The sequence below is a fragment of the Panthera uncia genome, assembly GCF_023721935.1.
Source record: "Panthera uncia isolate 11264 chromosome A3 unlocalized genomic scaffold, Puncia_PCG_1.0 HiC_scaffold_11, whole genome shotgun sequence".
Lineage (NCBI taxonomy): Eukaryota > Metazoa > Chordata > Mammalia > Carnivora > Felidae > Panthera > Panthera uncia.
The window spans coordinates 60,816,515-60,835,890 of NW_026057578.1; the positions used below are offsets into that span (position 1 = coordinate 60,816,515).

Sequence of the window (19,376 nt, forward strand, 5' to 3'; positions counted from 1 at the left end):
AACTCCTCTTCCTTTTCTTCCCAGTTTTAAAGCTAATCCCAGACCTACTTCAACTCTTAAGAACCTCACCATGAATCTCTAAAGCACAAAATAAAGCTAATTCCATTAACACAACTAAAATTTAATAAATCCCTAAATATCAAATATCCAGAGTTCAAATTATTAGATTGGTTTTCTTTATAGTTGCCATTTTTTTCAAATCAAGATCCAAACAAGATCCATGTTTTGCTCTTGGTTATCTCCCTCACATCCATTTCACTTGATGGTTCTCCCTACTTCCACCCCCCACCCACCCCCAGCATTGCAGTTTGTTTGAAGAATCTGGTTATTGGTTTCTGGAATTGTCTCATAGTCTGGATTTTGCTGATGATATCCCCATGAGCCATGTTTTGAATCCCAAGACCTCAAAGCCCCCAAAGCTCACCCTATTTTTATACTGTAAGCCATCTGCCAGGCTCTTTATGTACGTTATTCTTACTTCTAACATCTCACAAGGTATTTCCTTTTTTTTTTTTTTTTAACAGATGTAACCTATGCTCAGAGGGCATGCCCCCAGTGAGAAAGCTAAATGACAGCCAGTATTACAAGTTGAGTCAGCCTGACTCCATAGCCCATGCTTTCCCCATACCAGATGGTCCCAATCATTGTGTTATGGGATTGTCAATCTCAGCATACCCAAGCAGGTGGATGGAAAGCTAATATTAAAAGATAGCTATTCCCAAAGTAAGAATCCATGCCTCCCCAAAAACACTGGACAGAAATAAGACCAGCCAACTATGGGAGAAGGAGCCAATGCAATGGCTAGTCTTTATTGGAAAGAAGAAACTTTATAGCACATTTTGAGTAAGTTAGTGCAAAGGCTCAGTGGGCCAACTGATGGGGCACCAGCTTGTAATGGGTTCCACAGCTAGGGCATCGCTGGGCCTCGCCTTTGTGCAGCCAGAACCAGATGACGGCACTATTGTCCTCTTCACCTGAAAGGTAAAATGTGGTTGAAGGCCATCTAACCTAGAAGTGGAGACTTTCAGTACTAGCCTCATCCTCAGACACCTCTAAAACACAAAGTTATGGTTAACATCTTAAGAGGTCAGTTCAAGCTCTCTCCTTCCCCACTTTGCAGATGAAATGAGGCCCTGAGTTTATCTATGAGTAAACTGACCTCACATCAGAGTCACTATTAGGTTCTAACAGTTCCTCTGCCTATGTAGAATCCCAAAGCACAGTCCATTCTGGTATATATCCCTAGAGCCTAAAATGGTATCTGGCCAAGAGGAAGTACAATATTTTCTAGATGAATATTCCTTCATGCTGCATCTCCAATGAGCTGGTATTACTGATGTTCTATATATTTTTACAGTAAGGATAACCTACTTAGGTAAATGAAACTTGAAAGGACCAGGGGACCCTTAGAATAACTTATTTACGCACATATCCCCTTTACACACAACATACACACAGAAGACTTGAAACACATTACTGACATCCTGTACAGGATATATTAAACAAATGGACAAGAAAATAGTGGTGAGGTACTTACAGATGCAGCCCACAATTCGCTTGTTAGTGATAGATGGCACTAAATTAGGGTCTTCCTTGGTGCCTGAAGCTGCTTTTGGGGCTAGCATATTGTATGGGTCCTGAAAAAGAATAAGCCATTATGCCAAATGATCCCTACCCTCCAGAGGCTGGTGGTACTGTTCCCACAAGTCAGGTTTCCTATGTTAAATGCTACCAGAGAGGATACTGCTCTGATCCCATCCAAGACCATGAGCTCCAGAGAAGACACAGAAAGGAGTTTCTCACCAGTCCCTTCCGAGCAGCCATCATGACCTCCCTCTCCAGCCCAGTTGCCTGCTCATCATCAGTAGGAACACCGCCTAAAGGAAAATACGTGAATTGTGATGTCTGAATTATCAGGAGAAAAAATGCACATACATAAATGATTACATATAGTTTACAAGCTTCTAAAGGCTACTCATACACGTTGTCCCTTAAGGACCATTGTCATGATCCCCCAAAGCGGAAGCACAGGGTAATCTTTTTCTTCCTTCAACCACGGAGGCCAATTTTTCTACACATTTTTTTCTAAAAGCAAATCAGAGTCCTAATGGGGTGGGGTTCATCAAACTTGAAGTGAGCGCAAACCTGAAGAGCGGCTTAGCCCCTCCACATCCCCGTTGCAACCCCTGTCCCCCAAGGTCACCCGACACCACAGTTTAGGATTTTTTCGCAGCGGGGGTCGTTCGGTGAGCGGCAGCAAAGGTGGTCAGGTATAACATGAGGATGCCCGCGGAGACTGAGGCACTCGGGGCCGTGAAGCGGTTACTGGGGCCCCGACTAGCTGAACGGCCCACCCCCGCTTCGTTGCCCTGGCACCACCCCGGGAGGGCAACGGCGCCACTCCCTGACGCGCCGGGCGGGCCGAGTACCTCCAGATGCCATGGAGCGCACTGCGGCGACTCCATTGGGACCGCGGACCCTGAGGGCCTGCGCGGCCAGCGATCCAACTCCACGAAGTAACCTTGAAGCCATCACGCCCGCTACAAACAGCAGCACTTCCGGGAACAGGCTCTGGGGAGAGGCGTGACCTCCGGGGGAGGGCTTTTCCTCCGCCACCAGGTATCAGACTTCCGCTTCCTTCTGTCCTGGAGCCCTCCCCACTCAGGGAGGAGGAGAGGGGAAAGTCTGCGCATGCGTGGTTCTCACTGCCCTCCGCTGCGCAGCGCGGGAGGCGTGGGGGCGTTCTTGGTTTGAGATGTAGGCTCCTGGGGCTTTGCCCTTTACTAACGCTGGGCAGCTCATTTTGCGCCCCTGGAGCTCTGAGGACTCGTCCATAGAATGGGGCGGCCACAGTGGAGTTCCTGTGCGTCTTTCCTGCTAGGTGTGTTTTGTAAACGTAGCGACTGCTAGGTGGAAGTTGTTAAGCCCGAGTCTGTCAGGAGACTTGCTGGACCTCAAATGATTTAAATTTAGGAGCAGGCTCCTAAAAGCCACCATGTTAACTGTTGTGCGGGCTGGCCAGGCAGTGTGAGCCATCGTGAACTTGTTGCATTGGCCCAGTGTGTAAGAACTTGGGCAGGACCTACCCGCAGTCCTAAGCATTAATTTCCTGTTACAGTGGTGCTGAGGTGATGAAGTCATTGCCGGTGATGTGGTCCAGGCCTGAGGTGGGACCGAGGAGGGAAAGAAGGATAGGGCCAGATTTAGGACCCCTCCCAGGGCCAAGGCCTTTGGTGATGTGGAGTGAGGGGGTGGTGACACCGGGAGGTTATTATTAACCAAGGAACAGGTTAAGGGAGGCTGTTGTGTACTGACTTATGATTTCAAATCCACGTTTTAAAAGCTTGTTTTGGACAAAATTGTTCGTGGTTTGAACTTGTTTTGGAGTTGGATATTAGGACTTCCTTAACTCTCGCACTGGAGTAGAGAGGACTCATGTCATTGATAACATAGTAATAGCAGTGGTGTCCATCATGTGACGGACTTTGAAACTTTAAAAACCAAGAGGTTTGATCAACAACTCGAGAGCGTTCAGCTTGGGCAAGGCTACTCTTTCTTGATCCGAATAGTTCTCTGAAGATCTTGAGACACTTTTGCTGCCCTAGCGAGGCTACTTTTGGTCAGCAATGGTATTAAAGCCTGCAGGAGTCTTAAGGGGCATCTGTTCCTGCCTTGGCACTACTAGGCACTGGTACAATCCATTCAATGGTCCCTGGAGTAATAATCTTCAAAGCAGCCCACCTTCCTGCCAATACTGGTACCCCAGTGTGGAACCTAAGCTTGCAGCTGCTACCCAACTATTAATTGGAAGGACTGACTTTACCCACTGTGGAAAGGCACACCTCAACAATTTCTTTCATCTCCCTTTTGCCTGGAACAATAGTGTACTTACCTATCATTAGTTTGAAGTATGTTATTTCTTTACTGGCTTATGAAGGAACATCCTGTGTGCTATTGGCATATGATAAATTATAATTCCCTCAGTGAACCTATGTTAAATAAGTTATTGGTAAAGACAGTCTTAGTCTCTGAGCATAATTTGCCCCAAACAAAACAGGGGGAGGTAGAAGGTAACTTGATAATGGGAAATGAAGTCACTGAAGGTACCTGGGCCAGAGCTCTCTACTTAAAACTGAACACATCTTCCATAGCTCTCATTGCCCACAAGCTAAGGTGTGTAAGCTGCTTAGAAGGGTGAGCATTTGGGGCGCCTGGGTGGCTCAGTTGGTTAAATGTTTGACTTTGCCTTGTGTCATGACCTCACCTTTTGTGAGTGCAAGCCCCACATCAGGCTCTGTGCTGACAGCACAGAGGCTGGAGCCTGCTTCCAATTCTTTGTCTTCCCCTCTCTCTCCTCCTCCCCCGCTCACACTCTTGTCGATCTCTCAAAAATAAATAAACATAAAAAAATTTTTTAATAATAAAAAAAAGAAGGGGCACCTGGGTGGCTCATTCAGTTGAGCGTCCGACTTCAGCTCAGGTCATGATCTCGCGGTCCGTGAGTTCGAGCCCCGCGTCAGGCTCTGTGCTGACAGCTCAGAGCCTGGGGCCTGCTTCAGAGTCTGTGTCTCCCTCTCTCTGCCCCTTCCCCGTTCATGCTCTGTCTCTCTCTGTCTCTCAAAAATGAATAAACGTTAAAAAAAATTTTTTAAGGGGCGCCTGGGTGGCGCAGTCGGTTAAGCGTCCGACTTCAGCCAGGTCACGATCTCGCGGTCCGTGAGTTCGAGCCCCGCGTCAGGCTCTGGGCTGATGGCTCGGAGCCTGGAGCCTGTTTCCGATTCTGTGTCTCCCTCTCTCTCTGCCCCTCCCCCGTTCATGCTCTGTCTCTCTCTGTCCCAAAAATAAATAAAAAACGTTGAAAAAAAAATTTTTTTTAATAAAAAAATAGTAATAAAAAAAAGAAGGGTGGGCATTCAAAAGGCTTTGTAAACACTGCCCTCCATCAGCTGCTAGGACTTTATTCACATTGTCAGTATGGCCCTATCTCAGTCTGGCACCATGCAATATCTGTGTTTCCTTTCAGATGGAGAATCCCTTCGGAGTAAGAATTATGCTCTATTCATCTTTGAATCCTTAGTGCCTTGTAGAGGCCTGACATTAATAGGATCAAGTAAATTTTAGTCAATTTGCTTCTTGGACAGAATATACAGAATCAGCTTTCTAGGGCTTCTCCTGGCCCAGTAAGGTCAATTTGAGGTAAACTGGGGAGGCATGAAGCCCCAGTTATTTCCATCTGTCCTGTGCAGGTTATATTTTCAAAATGAGGGGCGCCTGGGTGGCTCAGTCAGTTAAGCATCCAACTCTGGATTTCGGCTCAGGTCATGACCTCAGGCTTCACGTGATCAAGCCACACCATGGGAGTGGGGGGCTGTCAGCTTAGAGCCTGCTTGAGATTCTCTCTAAATTAATTAATTAATTAAACGTAAAAAAAAAAAAAAAAGGAATTTAAAAAAAGGAGTTGGTAGAGCATTCCTTCACAGGTTCACAGAAGCACGTTTGGTCTTTGTGGTGTCCCCACCACCAAGAAAAAAGTGGTCTCTATTCTGAGGCCAAAAACATTTTGATCCTCTTTAAAGGTGGGTTTTGCTTTGAAAGGTTTCCAGTGTTACTCCCTTCTCTCCTACCTCTAGTGCAACCCTTCCAAATTAAATTGGAAAAAAAAATTCTGTAAATCTATAGTTAATTTGTATCTGTGGTTAGATGTTTAATGCTAAGGAAAAAGCATTGGACTGGAAGACAGGTGTCCCAGAATGGAACCCGCCAACTCAGCCAGTCACGTTTTCTTTTTTTAAAAAAAACAGCATTAATACTATTTTTTTAAGTGTATTTATTTTTGAGAGAGACAGAATCTGAAGTGGGCTTCGTGCTGACAGCAGACAGCCCAAAGCGAGGCTCAAATTCACAAACCATGAGGTCATGACCTGAGCCGAAGCTGGATGCTTAACTGACTGAGCCACCTGGATGCCCTTCCAGTCACGTTTTCTTTTCACCTCTATTTCCTCATCAGTAAAACTGATTAGACTAAATTATTATTTCCCAAAGTGTAATTCACAAAATCCTACTCTCAGGAGATGCTGTCAGTTAAAAAGGACTTGGGAAGTCCTGCATTTGATGAATTCTGTCTTGGAGATGCACATTCTAGCATACCAAAGGCTCTGATTAGGCCTGTTGCAAAGAATCCTGTTTCATTCACCTGTGGTTTAAGCCAGAGTTTTCCCATCTTCATTGGCCACTCTTTGCCAACAAACACCCACTAACCCAACTCTCAGCAGACCAGTGAGAAATGCAGTTATGAGGTGTTACGATTCTGTGCTGCCTGACTATAAGATGGTTGACTCCAGGCTATGAAATGGAAATAAGGTTTATGCCTAATCATAGGACATTTTTGCAGGTCCTTATTCATCCCACAAAAGCCCTGGGATTCTACAGGCTATGGAAGTGAGCTCCAATGTCAGGACCAGTCCCTAAGTCATCCCCACCCACACCCTGGTGCCTCCAGCTCCCACCACCTCTGCTCACACCCCTGCTCCCTAATGTCTCCTTGGGAAACAGTCTCCTCCACTCTTGCTTCTTCATTGGCTTTGCCAAAACAATAAACTTTCACTAGTATTTTTTTACTTTTATAGGATAATTTTTAGTGGTCAGAATAACTACACATTGTAATAAGTCAAACATATGATGAGTAAAGGAAAGGTTTGTTGTTAACAGTTTCATGTTTTTCCATTTTTTTTTTCCTTTCTCTATGCCAGGGTTTCTCAACTTCAACATCATTTATATTTTGGTTTGGAAAATTCTTTGCAGGGCAAGGTGCAGTCCTGGGTGCATGGTAGGATGTTTACCATTTATGCCATTAGCATCCCCCAGTGGTGACAAACATAAATGTCTTCTGCCATTGCCATGTGTCCCCCTAGAGTGTAAAATCACTCAAATTGAGAATCACTGCTCCATGTTCATATAGACATATTCAAACAAAGGCACATATAAGGGATGTTTCTTTAAATATACAGATACATAAATGAATATCAAATACAAAAATATATGTCTATTATAAAAATTATTAGCAAGTTGCTTTTTACAAAAATTTTTGTGGAGGGGTGCCTGGGTTGCTCAGTCAATTGAGTGTCCAACTCTTGATTTCAGCTCAGGTCATGGGTCCATGCCGACCATGGAGCCTGCTTAAGATTCTCTCTCTCTCTCTCTCTCTCTCTCTCTCTCTCTCTCTCTCTCTCTCTCCCCCTTTGCCCCTATCCCCCCACCTCACTCTTTAAAAAAAAAGAAATTGTGGACATCTTAAACCAATACATATAGATCTAACTCATTTTATGTAATTGCTGCATAGTATTTCCTACTATAAATGTAATTTACCCATTTTCCCCTTGATGAATATTCAGAATATTTTTGCTTCTTAAACAGTGCTGCAATGCCTGCCTGTGTACACCTAGCCTTATATTTTGGAAGGTGTGTACAGTAAACACCAATAAATTCTGCCATTTTGTTTTCCCCAAAGTTTGGAGCAATCCATGTTCCCACCAGCAGGGCATGGGAGTGCCACACCCCATGTCTATATGCTGGGAGTTACCCACCTTTTGCAAACTTTGCCCACAGGTGGGTAAAAATGAGATGCTGTTGGTGTTTCCATTTTAAGTTCCCTAACCTCTAAGGTAGCTGAGCATCTTTTCATATGATTGTTTGAATTTCCTCTGCTGTGAACTGCCAGGCTCAGCCCTTCAAGCAAGTTCCTTAACCTCTTTTTGCCTCAGTTCTATTTTCTTTCAAGTGGGCGCAAGGCTTACCTCTGGGGCCGTTGTGAGGACCAAATGAGTTAACACTTGTAAAGTGCCTAACACGCTGTAAGTGCTGAGTTCATGTTGGCTTTAAAATGGTCTATTTAAAAACAGTTGCCTGTTTTTACCCAGAAGATCTCCAGCATGATAGAAAGGAAACTAATACAAGTAGCTACCTCTGTGTATTTGTGGAGGTGAGGAAGTGGTGGTGGTTGATGGGGAACAGGGCATGAAGGCAGGGGTGGGAGTGAGACCCACTGCAGACCTCTTATGCTATTTTGGGTTTTGTTTGAACTATGTGCATGTGTTACCTATTCAGAAATGAAGTAAACATTTTTTAATTGGCTATTCGTATTCTCATTTGGGGAGATTCTTTATCATACTGACTTGCAGAGACTCTGTTATATCGACTCCTTCCCATGGGCCAAGGCTGGTCACCATTCAAGGGGGAGTAAAATGTGACTTCTTCCTTGAACCTATCACAAGAATGTGGAAAGGGTGGAGAGTTGTTCTTGGTCTGGGCAGAGTTCTCACAAGCTTAAAGTAATGGGGTCAAAAAAGGATTTAATCTGCATTTCTATTGCTCTGGCTGGGCCACAGAGGCCCTGACCACTTACAAAGGCATGTGTAGCGCCAATTTTTAATTATAATGAGGGTGGGGGAGATGGTTGCTGTGTGCAGGCCCTCTGGGATCTGGCATCAGGTAGAGACTGCCCAGACCCCAAGGGCCATCTAAGGAGGCCTAAGAAAGATCTGATAAAGTGGCTGAGCCTCCTGCAGCCTGCTGGGAGCTAGGACCCTTCTGGCAGAAAAGCCAGGTCAGAACAAATCAAACATTTTTGTGCAGATGCCACAAATCCAAAATGGGTCACCTGGAACTGTCAGCATGGGGCCTGGCTGTAGCTGGGGCTCAGAGGGATCAGAGGAGGATTCTCATTTGTGTGTGTGTGTGTGTGTGTGTGTGTGTGTGTGTGTAAGAAACAAAAGCAGTCTGATCAACCAGCAGGGCAGCACAGGAGCAAATATGAATTGTCACCCTTCCCCTCCCAGGACCCTTCTCTCACCCAGTGAGCTTCTTCCCCATCCCACAGAGCCCCGTTTACTCTTCCAGGGAGGAACTTAAGCTCAACCTGGGAAATTGTAATATTCCTCTCCCCCTCTCCCCACCAGGCCATCTCTTCCCACACCCCCTTCTGCTGGGCAGTCCCATGGGATCTGTTTTTTTCTAAGTCAGTTAAGCCCCACTGAGCCACACAAAAGAGGTGAGTAAAGGGCTATTTACAGAGGGGTGTCAGGGTTGAGGGAGCAACCGGGGATTGTGAGGACCAGGGTTGGCCACCCTGGGTCCTATGGTATTGGTGCCTGGTGAGTGCTGAGCAGCAGGGGAGCCACTGCCAGAGCCTTGGTGGAGAGGGCAGGGTAGAGGTGCACATCTCTCTCCTCCTACCCTCTTCCTTCCTTCCTGCTGGTGACCCTAACTGGCAACCAGGGGGCAAGGGAGTCCCTTGAGGCAGCCCATGGAGGACAGTCCCCAGGCAGAGAGGAGGAGGGGGATCTGGAGGGGCAGATGGAGTGATCAGCATGGTTCTCTGCCTGGGATGATGTCCTGCTCGATGGTTCAACTATTCTGTCACTGGCATTCTCAGTTCCTTGCTCCCTTGTCCATGGTACCCAATGCTAAATTTGCCCAACCATCTGTTTTCTGGGTTCCTTCTTCCAAGTTGGCGAGCACTGCCAGAGAAAAATCATACACCATGACAGGCTTGTGATTGTCACCCTTGGCTGGGCCCTCAATGCTGGGAGCTTGGTGGTTCTTTCCCTCAGAGTCCTTAAGCCCCGGCCCTACCCATGTTGTATTTCACTGAGGAGCAGACAGGAACTCACTCACCTCCCTTCCCTCCTCTTCCTCTTTCATCCTCCTCTTCCCCTTCCTTCATCCCTTCCCGCTGGTCTTGGTAGAACTGGGACTCTCCTCCCCAAGGCTGCCCCTTCACCTGCTGGGCTTTTTGCCCTCTCTCTGCATCAGGCACCTTCCCTTGGCCTTCAAGGATGCTGAGACCTGAGTCTTTCCTCTGATTGGTGCCTCTGTCATGGATCTGTCTTCTTCCATCCACTTCCAGATTTCTGGAAGAATGACTCCCTCCCTGTGTCTACCTCTTCAGTGGCCACTTATAGACAATGTCATCCAACCTACTGTCTGACCCCACTGTGCCCTAAAATTCTGTTGCTAAGGTCACCCTTGGCCCCCTATTTGCCAAACCCCAGATTCTGTTTATAACCTCATTCTCTTAGACAACTTCCTGTTGCTAGCTGCCTCCTCCTTGCCTTCGCCCAAACTAAGCTTCCTCCACCTTGCCTTTTGGCCTCTCTTCTTGGCTCTTCTTCCCATGCTGGAGGTTGATCTGCAGAGGCCATTTCTGTCATTCAGACCTCAGAGCCCTCTTCCCACTCCCAGCCTCCTCTCCCCTGCTAAGCTGCCTACACCCATCTCCACCTCTCTCTGTTCCTTCAGTACTCAATCAGATGATCAGATATCCCACTGAAGAAACCCCTTTGCATGGCCCTCAAGGTTCTCATGGTGGCTGTCACCTATGAGTTCTGTATTTCCCCACTGATAAGTGACATTCCAGTCCTCAAACAAACCATTTACATTCATGCTTTGTACATTCTGTTCCCTTTGCCTTAAATGCTTTTCCTTCTTTTGGAAATAAGTTATAATTCCAACTCAAACTCCAAGACTGTGGGCAAATGTTATCTTGCCTGTGAGGTCATCAGACTTCCACTGCAGGAGTACTGGGCCTGCCTCCAGGGGCAGGGGATTGATTACACTGCAGGGTAGTTATCTTTTTGCATGTGTTTTGCATCTAGACAGCCAATGCATGATAACTGCTCATTGTTTGTTGAATGACTACTGAATGGATGAATGCATTACACAAGATAATTGTTTTTTGTTTTTGTTTTTGTTTTTTTTTGAGAAAGAGGATGCAAGTGAGCAAAGGGCAGAGAGAAAGGGAGAGCGAGAGGGAGAATCCCACAAGGGGGAGATAGAGAGAGAGAGAGAGAGAGAGAGAGAGAGAGAGAAGCAGTGCTCACCCAAAGCAAGGCTTGAGCTCACCTGATGTGGGACTGGAACTCACGAACTGTGAGGTCACGACCTGAGCCAAAGTCAGATGCTTAACTGACTGAACCACCCAGGTGGCCCAAAACAATTGTTCATCTGTCTTTTGCTGTACCTGCTTATTGAAAATTTTGATCATTTTGTTACATAATGTCCTTGTATAAGATTCTCCATGAGAAATTACTTTTGTAATTGAAAATAAGGAAAAATTTATTTCCTTCTACCATAGAGACTCTATATTATACAGAGAAGCAAGTAGCCCTTTGTGCCCCCCCACCCCCACCACACACACAGAAACACACTTTTATTTCTTGCTTCCAAGAAGCTCAGGGGCAGGTTTAATATTTATTCACATAATCACATTAACCCTGCTGGCCCAAATGTGGCTCTTCCTCCTTTTTGTGGTTTTGAATTTTTTTTAATGTTTATTTATTTGTTTTTGAGAGAGTGCGAGGGGGGAGGGGTAGAGAACAAGGGAGACTGAGAATCTGAAGCCAGCTCCACCCTGTCAGTGCAGAGCCCCACGCAGGGCTCAAACTCAAAAACCTCACAAACTGAAGTTGGACGCTTAACCAACCACCCAGGTGCCCCTGATTTTGATTTTTTATCTTTTCTCCAGTGCCTCTTTTGAAATCAGACAATGGGTGTCTGACCCACCTGGGTGGCTCAATCAGTCAGATCATGGTCGGGTCAGGTCATGAGCAGTCGGGTCAGGTCGTGATCTCAGAGCTCATGAGTTCAAGCCCTGTATTGGGCTCTCTGCTGTTAATGCAGAGTCCGCTTCAGATCCTCTGTCTCTCTCTCCCTCTCAAAAATAAATAAGCAGTTTTTAAAAAACGTTGAAATCAGACCGTGGAGTATGAAGGAAAAGGTATACACAATGGAGCCAGAGAAACGGGCTCAGACGGTACTAGCAGCTCTGCAACTGGGGCAACTTAAGCTCTCTGAACCTCCAATTTCCCTTCTGTAGGGTCCTTAAAAAGGATTGAATTACAATGTATATAGCGTATGTAGCTCCTTCTAGATGATCAATAAAAGATGATTACATGAAGAAGCAGCTATAAATGAATAAAATAATTGAAACTGTCATTCCAGGTTGGCCTTTGTAAGACTAAGCACCCACTCTCCCTGGAAGGAGTAAGGAAGGCCCACTTGCCTAAAGCCCTTCTCCTGAGTCGATCCCATCTCTATGGTTACTATTCAAAGGACTCTTGGGAACACAGCTTTTTAACCAGACTAAGAGATCAAGTCACGAGGAGTGGGCACACACAACATGGGGTTGGGCAGAGCAGGACTTGAAGGAACAGAGATCCTAGGTGGAGGAGGAGACTGGGCGGGCCTTCAGCAGGCATGACCTGCTGCATGAAGAGGCCCTCTAATGGAGTCTCTGAGCCACCTGAGGCAGCCCTGTTGGCCAAATTTTCTTTTCTTTCCTTCCAGGGTCCTCTGGGAGGAATGTGGAGGGCCTCAAGGACACAGGGCCTCCACACAAAGAAGTGAGAACAACAGGTTCCTAAAGTGAGAGCAAAACCCTGGGTGACATGAGGAAAGACAGACCAGTAGCAATGAGAGCCCTGGGATTAAATGTAGGCTCTCATACCCCAGTGTATGGCTCTAGGTCAGGCAGCTGGCCTCCAAGCCTCAGTTTCTTCCACTGGAAAATGAGTAGTCAGCAGCCTACAGTGAAGATCCAATGAGTTAATGTTGGTGGGAGCATTCGTATACCAGAAAAGGATTATTCTTGTGTAGGTTAGTATTTTCAACTTTGCCTGGGGCTGGATCTGTCTCTTCATATTAAACTTACAAACGATGCTCATTAAAATGGATATACCTATGTATGTTTAAAACATTTAAAATGGCAGACGTTTTCCAAAGAACAGGAAGGAGTTCAGAAGGGATCCTTTCAATCTCTTCAATATCCCTTTTAACAAATGGAAGTCACATGAATTAATGGGCTCAAACTCCTAGATGAGCTGATCAAAGGAAGTAAAGGTCAAGAAACAACGTTGCTGGGAAGGCCTGCTAACACACCAAGGCCTCTCTGCCTTCTCTCCCTCACTTCCTGGCCCCAGAAGAGGGGCTTCTCACTCAGAGTATGGGCTTAGCCGGGGTGCCAGGAGTAGCACTGCTCAGCTCAGCTCGGCTGGGCTCTACCGCCCTCCTGCCTGGAAAACCAGGCAGGAGGACAGTTAATTAGCTATTCATGATGTCTAATTAAAAATCAGTTCCCCAGAAGAGTAGGATATGGTTTTAATTGATGACAGGGCTGGCTGCAGATAAAGAGATATAATGTATGTAAATGGCCTTGCTCAGGGTCAGGCAAAGGGTCGGGGCTCAACCAGTTTGTTGAGTGTGAATCTGACCGGCCGACATCCCCCAAAGAACGAACAGACACGCACACTCACACACACTCAGATACACATGCCCAGGGCACATCTGTTCTCAAAGCAAAACGTGAATAATCATGGATGGTGGTTATAAGGGATGCGCTCTCAACACACAACACGAGAAGTGTCTTACTGTGGGAAAGATCCCGGGTGGTCTGACGGCGGAGAGGCCACAGTGGGTTTAAATCCTGGCGCCGCCCCCTTCTGTCCTTGTCCCTTAGCAAGAGGCCCTTTCCCTGTGGGATCGGTGTCCCCATCTGTTTGGAAGCCCCCCAGGTGAGGATCCCGCTACTCAACTGCACGTTAAGTAGAAGGCACAGACAAAAAGCTCGGGAGGGGTGATTGAAGCCGGCCTCGCCTGCGGGGAGCACTGCCCACCCTTGGGCTTCCGGTGCTGCGCTTGGCGTGCACGTGGATGCGCACGTGGCGGGCGGGGCTGGGCCCGCTGGGGGGCGCCGTCTGCGCGCGCCGCCCGGGTGCTGGACGGCTGTTGCCTGCCCAAGTGCAACCTCCGCATGCATCGTTGGGGGCGCGGGAAGGCTCCAGCGGCCCTGGAGGTAGGAACCCGCTCTTCTTCCCATCCGCGGTCCTCGCCCTTCCAGCCCCACCGTCTGGGAATCCTGCACCCGCTTCCTTTTCCCCACTAGCCGCCCCTCTCCTCCAGGCCTGTGCCCCGGCCTCCTACCCCTCCCCTGCTCGCCCAGTTAGGACGGTCCCAACCCCAATGTCAGATCAGACACAACCCCCTGCCTCCTTTGCGCCCTTATGGATTTCTTGGTTAAACACATGTGCTCACGTGTTACTCTGACCCTGGCGCCCGGCTGGGCCCAGGGCTGGCCCGGACCAAGACCAGCCAGGCCCTCCTCTCCTGGGTGGCACAGTCACCAAGGCATCGTTTGCTTTGTTGGGACGGAACTTTCTTCAGACTAACTTGAGACTTGGTTTATGTTTTGGTTGATTTGGTGGTTGTGTGTGTGTGTTTTCCCAGTGTTCCCCAGGGCACAGAGGATAGCTTTTTTTCCCCCCAGAAAAGCTCTCTGTTCCCAGCCTATGCCTAGTTTGATGGATGTGCAGTTTATAATACTGCAGACTGTTTGACTTTCCTTTGTGGATAAAACTCATCTCATTTCATCTTTCAGAGTGCGAGCTGAGGGCTTGCTAACCAGAGCCACTGCCCTCACTAACATTCCTAAGCTATTAAATATTTGTTTAAAAGGACCGACACAAAGCACGGTGTTAGGAATAAGTCATCTTGAAAAAAGCAATATTCAGAAAAACAGGACTGTTGTAATAGTGTCAGTTAATCTTGGATCTTTTTTACATCAAGACTCAAAGCATTTTGGATTCCATAATGATTTGACCGCATGGCTACACTTTGAGACACATTATTTTATTTTTCTTGTAGCGAGGAAAATAAAAGAAGAAAAAGTGGGGCAACATGTTGAAATCACACTGTGGGACAGTGATGGAGAGTGGGAGAGGTAGGCGAGGGAGGCTGAATGTTACAGGCTTGGGTTTCCAGGATTTAGGGAGGCCCCCACCCAGCAGTGGGAAGAGATAGACAGATGGAGCGGCAGTCCCTGGGCTGGACTGGAGAAGAGGGAGCATGGTGAAACCAGATGGCTTCACTCCTTAGCCTGGAAAGCAGATGAGTGAGATTGAGGAGGAATAGTCCTGGCTGGTTGGTGCTGGGTGCTGGGGAGGAAGAGGACAGGAGTTAAGTTTAGATGTTGAGTGTGTCTTCTTCCCATTTGACTGTAGGATGGCCTTTTGTCTCTTGTGTTCCTGTCTCAACACCTAGCACACAGTACTTGAAACATGTCAGATTAACCAGAGTTACCATTTTTAATTGATTCTTGGATGCACCTTTGTTCACATCTTCACAGCTCTGAAGTTGAGCTGTGTCTTCCTTTGTGTCATTCACTTGGCAGATTTTTTTCTTTCTTGGTGGTCATAGAAAGTCATGCTGAGGGCGCCTGGCAGGCTCAGTCGGGAGAGCATGCAATTGTTGATCGCAGGGTTGTAACTTGGAGTCCCACGCTGGGTGTAGTGATTACTTAAAAGTAAAATCTTTAAAAGAAAAAAAGAAAGAAAGTCATGATGCTCTTAAAATTGGTGGCATCTTAGCTCTGATGAAGTAGTGTTGCCAGCTGTGACCTTGGACCAGCAATTGCAGGTTTCAGCATTGGAGATTCAAGCACCAAAGATGACCTTTTATCACATTGTACCCTTCTAGTGTCATTCATTTCCTCTTCTTTGAAACTGCTAATGTTTTCAAGGAACACGAGGGAGGGAGTTGTTAAAAGCAAGAACAACAGGTACAAGTATGAAAAATATATTATTTTGTGGGTTGGAAAGAGAAGCAACAGCTGATGGATGTGTCTCCTTTCCTGGTGAAATTGTTAAATTGGACTGCCATATAACCACTGGTAGATGGATACCTTTAAGTGAAATGTGCTTTGCAGCAGCCATGCTTCCATGCACACTGGTCAGGCAGCCCTCATCCTTGAGCCTGCTCATGACCAGCCAGTCTGAATACACCTGTTGAGACCGTGAGACCCATGCTCCGCCGTCCACTGGAGTCTTGGTGATGCTGGGTCTACCCCTGGCAGAAACCTCCCACTGCTGTACAAGCCCCTCAAGGGCAGAGACCATATCTTTCCCATCCTTGGTGTTCCAGTACTCAGCACAATGCCTGACACATCAGAGATGCTATGTTAGGTGTTGCTGAGTAAAACTGTGCTGGACAAGTTGGGGCAAGTTGTCTTCTGGTCCTCAAGTCAAAGTCTTCATCTTGCAGAGACCATGTTCTGGGTGAAGGTTTCCTTCCCAGCCCTCAATCATCTGTGAGGCTGCTCCATGAGTTACTGGTTTTGTGAGCTAACCTGCAGAGACCTTATTTCTCACCCTTGGCTTGCAGAATGAGCTTTTGGGACTTAGTCCACTTGTAAATTGGAACCTGCTTATGTATCAACTCACTTGGTGACTTTGCTCCCAGAGAGCCTCGCTAGTTAACCCACAGGATGTCAGGGCCCCTATGGATTAATTGTTTCTGCTGAGTTTGCTGTTTAAGCAGGTGAGCTGGTCCCAGCCTAGAGAAAGCTAGAAAGGTGAATCAGAATCTCCTGGAAACAAAAGGGCAAAGTTTATGTTCTGCTTTGTCTCCAGGGAAGACATGGGCTGAACTCCTGAACCCCAGGAGCCCTTAGGACCTGTGAGACTTGACCCCTGTTCTTCATTCATGCCCTGGCTGACCTATGTGCTCCTTCTAGAAAGAGATGTTTTGAGCATGCAAAACATCTTTTCTCAGTCTGCACCAGGATGGTTTGGGGGTGGTTTGTGTAGAAGTGGAGGCATTTAGGAGAGTTCTTTCTCTGTCTTCTTTGGCTGACTCTCAGGTTCCCAGGAGGTAGTTGTACTCTGCTTGAGAACAGTGTCACAGCCACCACCAGTTGGCCAGTTTTACTTTTTTTACTCTCTCAAGGTGACTTTGGGGATGTTTTTATGGCAAATGTCTGGTGATCTTCCAGATTTCAGTTCAAATTATGAGAAATCCTGATGATCACCGTAAGATTTTTTTTTAATTTGCGGGTATTAAAAACAAAAAATAGGGGCTCCTGGGTGGCTCATTGGTTAAGTTTCCAACTTTGGCTTAGGTCATGATCTCTTGGTTTGTGAGTTTGAGCCTGCGTTGGGCTCTGTGCTAACAGCTCAGAACCTGGAGCCTGCTTCAGATTCTGTGTCTCCCCCTCTCTCTGCCCCTCCCCTGCTCACGCTCTCTCTCTCTGTCTCTCAATAATAAATAAACGTTAAAAAATTTTTTTAAACAAAAACTAGTTTTGAACCATTTCCATCAAAATTATTTCAGGCAAGAATCACAAATGTGATTATATGTCAACTATACTGGAATTAAATTTAAAAAAAGAATCATCAATGGATGCTGAAACTATGAAATGAATGTATGATGAGAAACAGGATGTTTACATAATCTCAAAGCATTTTCCCCATAAGATACTGATTAATAACAGAGGGAAACATAGTGATATTACAGTGGAGAAACCTGGCCTTAACCAAGTGATTAAAATTAGCACAGCAGTAATGGGACACTATCATGTGCCTTCTCACATACACTGAGAAGAACACATCACATCTGGGTATTCCTGTCCCAAACATGTCACCTGTATCTAATTATGAGGAAATGTCACACAAACCCAGGTTTATATAGTCTATCAAGTAACTGGCCAGTACTCTTCAACAGTGTCAAGGTCATACATACACACATGCACACAAGGTAATTACTGGTAAACCAAATGTAGTAAAATGTTGACATGGAGGGATTTTGATGAAGGGCATATGAGCATTTTTTTTTTTTTTTTAGCTTATTTATCTTGAGAGAGAGTGAGCACAAGTGGGGGAGGGGCAGAGAGAGAGGGAGAAAGAATCCCAAGCAGGCTCCTCACTGCCAGCAAGGAGCCAGCATGGAGCCCGGGATGGGCTCAAATGAATGAACTGTGAGATCATGACCTGAGCTGAAACCAAGTGTCGGGTACTCAACCAACTGAGCCACCCAGGCGCCCCCATATGGGCATTTTTTGTATTGTTTTTATAATTTGGGGTATGTCTGAAATTATTTCAAAATAAAAAAATAGAAAAGGTTGTCACATTTTTTCCAAAAATAATTATGGATGTAGGAACAGATAAAATATGCTATGTGTACTTGGCAGGGAGAACTTGACAAATCTAAATGGTTTTTGTAGTACAGTAAGATAAAAATTTTGTGTATCCTGGTAAATAGCTAACAGAAATGAATATTTATTTCCTTCAAAAGACATACACAAGAATATTCATAGCAACTTTATTCATAATACCCTGAAATAAGAAACAATCCAAGTGTCCATCAAAGGGAGAGTGGATACGTAAGTTGTGATGTATTCATATGATGGAATACTATACAGTAAGGAAAATGAATGGAGAACTGCAGCGTGCAATAACATGGATGAATCTCACATGCATGATGTTGAGCAGGTTATAATCAGACACAAAAGAGCTCCAAATATATGATTTCCTGTATATAAAATTAAGAAACAGGCAAAATAATTGATGGTGATACAGGCAGAATATTGTTACCTTTGGGGGCTATTGACTGAAAGAGATATGAGAGATCCTTCTAGGGTGTGAGAGATGTTCAGTATCTTCATCTGGGTCATGCACACACACACACACACACACACATACACACACATTGACCCTTAAACACATGAGGGTTGGGGTATCAACTCCCTGTGGATTCAAAAATTTGCATACAACTGGGGCGCCTGGGTGGCTCAGTCAGTTAAGTGTCCGACTTCAGCTCAGGTCATGATCTCACAGTTTGTGAGTTCGAGCCCTGCGTCGGGCTCTGTGCTGACCGCTCAGAGCCTGGAGCCTGCTTCGGATTCTGTGTCTTCTCCTGTCTCTGCCCCTCCCATGCTCATGCTCTGTCTCTCTCTCTGTCTCTCAATAATAAATAAACATTAAAAAAATTTTTTTTAATTTGCATACAACTTTGACTCTCTAAAAACTGTTAATAGCATATTGTTGATTGGAAGCCTTACCATTAGCATAGACAATTGATTAACGCATATTTTGTCTATATATCATATACTGTTTTCTTACAATGAAGTAAGCTGGAGAAAAAATATTAAGAAAATCACAAGTAAGAGAAAATTTACAGTACTGTACTGTATTTATAGAAAAAATCCACTTAGATGTGGACCTACATGGTTCAAGCTCATGTTGTTTAAAGGTCAACTGTGTGTATATATATATGCCATATATCATATATATAAATTCATCAAGTTGAATAGTTAAGATTTGTGTACCTTATCTAAGTTACACATCAGTGAAAACTAAAATGTGTCTTGTGAGGATTATAGATCCAAATGTGAATTGTAAAATAATAAAAATTATAGAAGTTGATATGAGAATATGTTCATGACTTTGGAATGGGGAAGATTTCTTTTAAAAACATTTTTTATGTTTTATTTTTATATTTGAGAGAGAGAGAGAGAGAGACAGAGAGCGAGTAGGGGAGGGGCAGAGAGACAG

The 19,376-nt window shown here is 45.7% G+C and overlaps 2 protein-coding genes across 6 annotated transcripts in view; one reads left to right on the top strand and one right to left on the bottom strand.

The window, feature by feature from the left end:
- Positions 1 to 775: 775 nt before the first annotated feature.
- Positions 776 to 2,566, bottom strand: LOC125936947 (cytochrome c oxidase subunit 5B, mitochondrial). The gene is made up of 4 exons (XM_049651403.1): positions 2,430 to 2,566; positions 1,804 to 1,877; positions 1,538 to 1,637; positions 776 to 974 (listed from the first exon to the last, which is right to left on the bottom strand). The coding sequence occupies exons 1-4, from the start codon at positions 2,530 to 2,532 to the stop codon at positions 862 to 864; spliced, it is 390 nt and encodes a 129-aa protein (XP_049507360.1). The 5' UTR covers positions 2,533 to 2,566; the 3' UTR covers positions 776 to 861.
- Positions 2,567 to 13,764: 11,198 nt separating this feature from the next.
- Positions 13,765 to 19,376, top strand: part of FAM178B (family with sequence similarity 178 member B) — a 113,625-nt gene continuing 108,013 nt past the window's right edge. For 4 of the 5 annotated variants that reach the window (XM_049651405.1, XM_049651406.1, XM_049651408.1 and 1 more), the window contains exon 1: positions 13,765 to 13,846. In XM_049651405.1, the coding sequence (XP_049507362.1) occupies positions 13,805 to 13,846 (42 nt within the window). In that variant the 5' untranslated portion in view covers positions 13,765 to 13,804. The remainder of the gene's footprint in view (positions 13,847 to 19,376) is intronic. The other variant, XM_049651407.1, reaches the window with a different exon arrangement.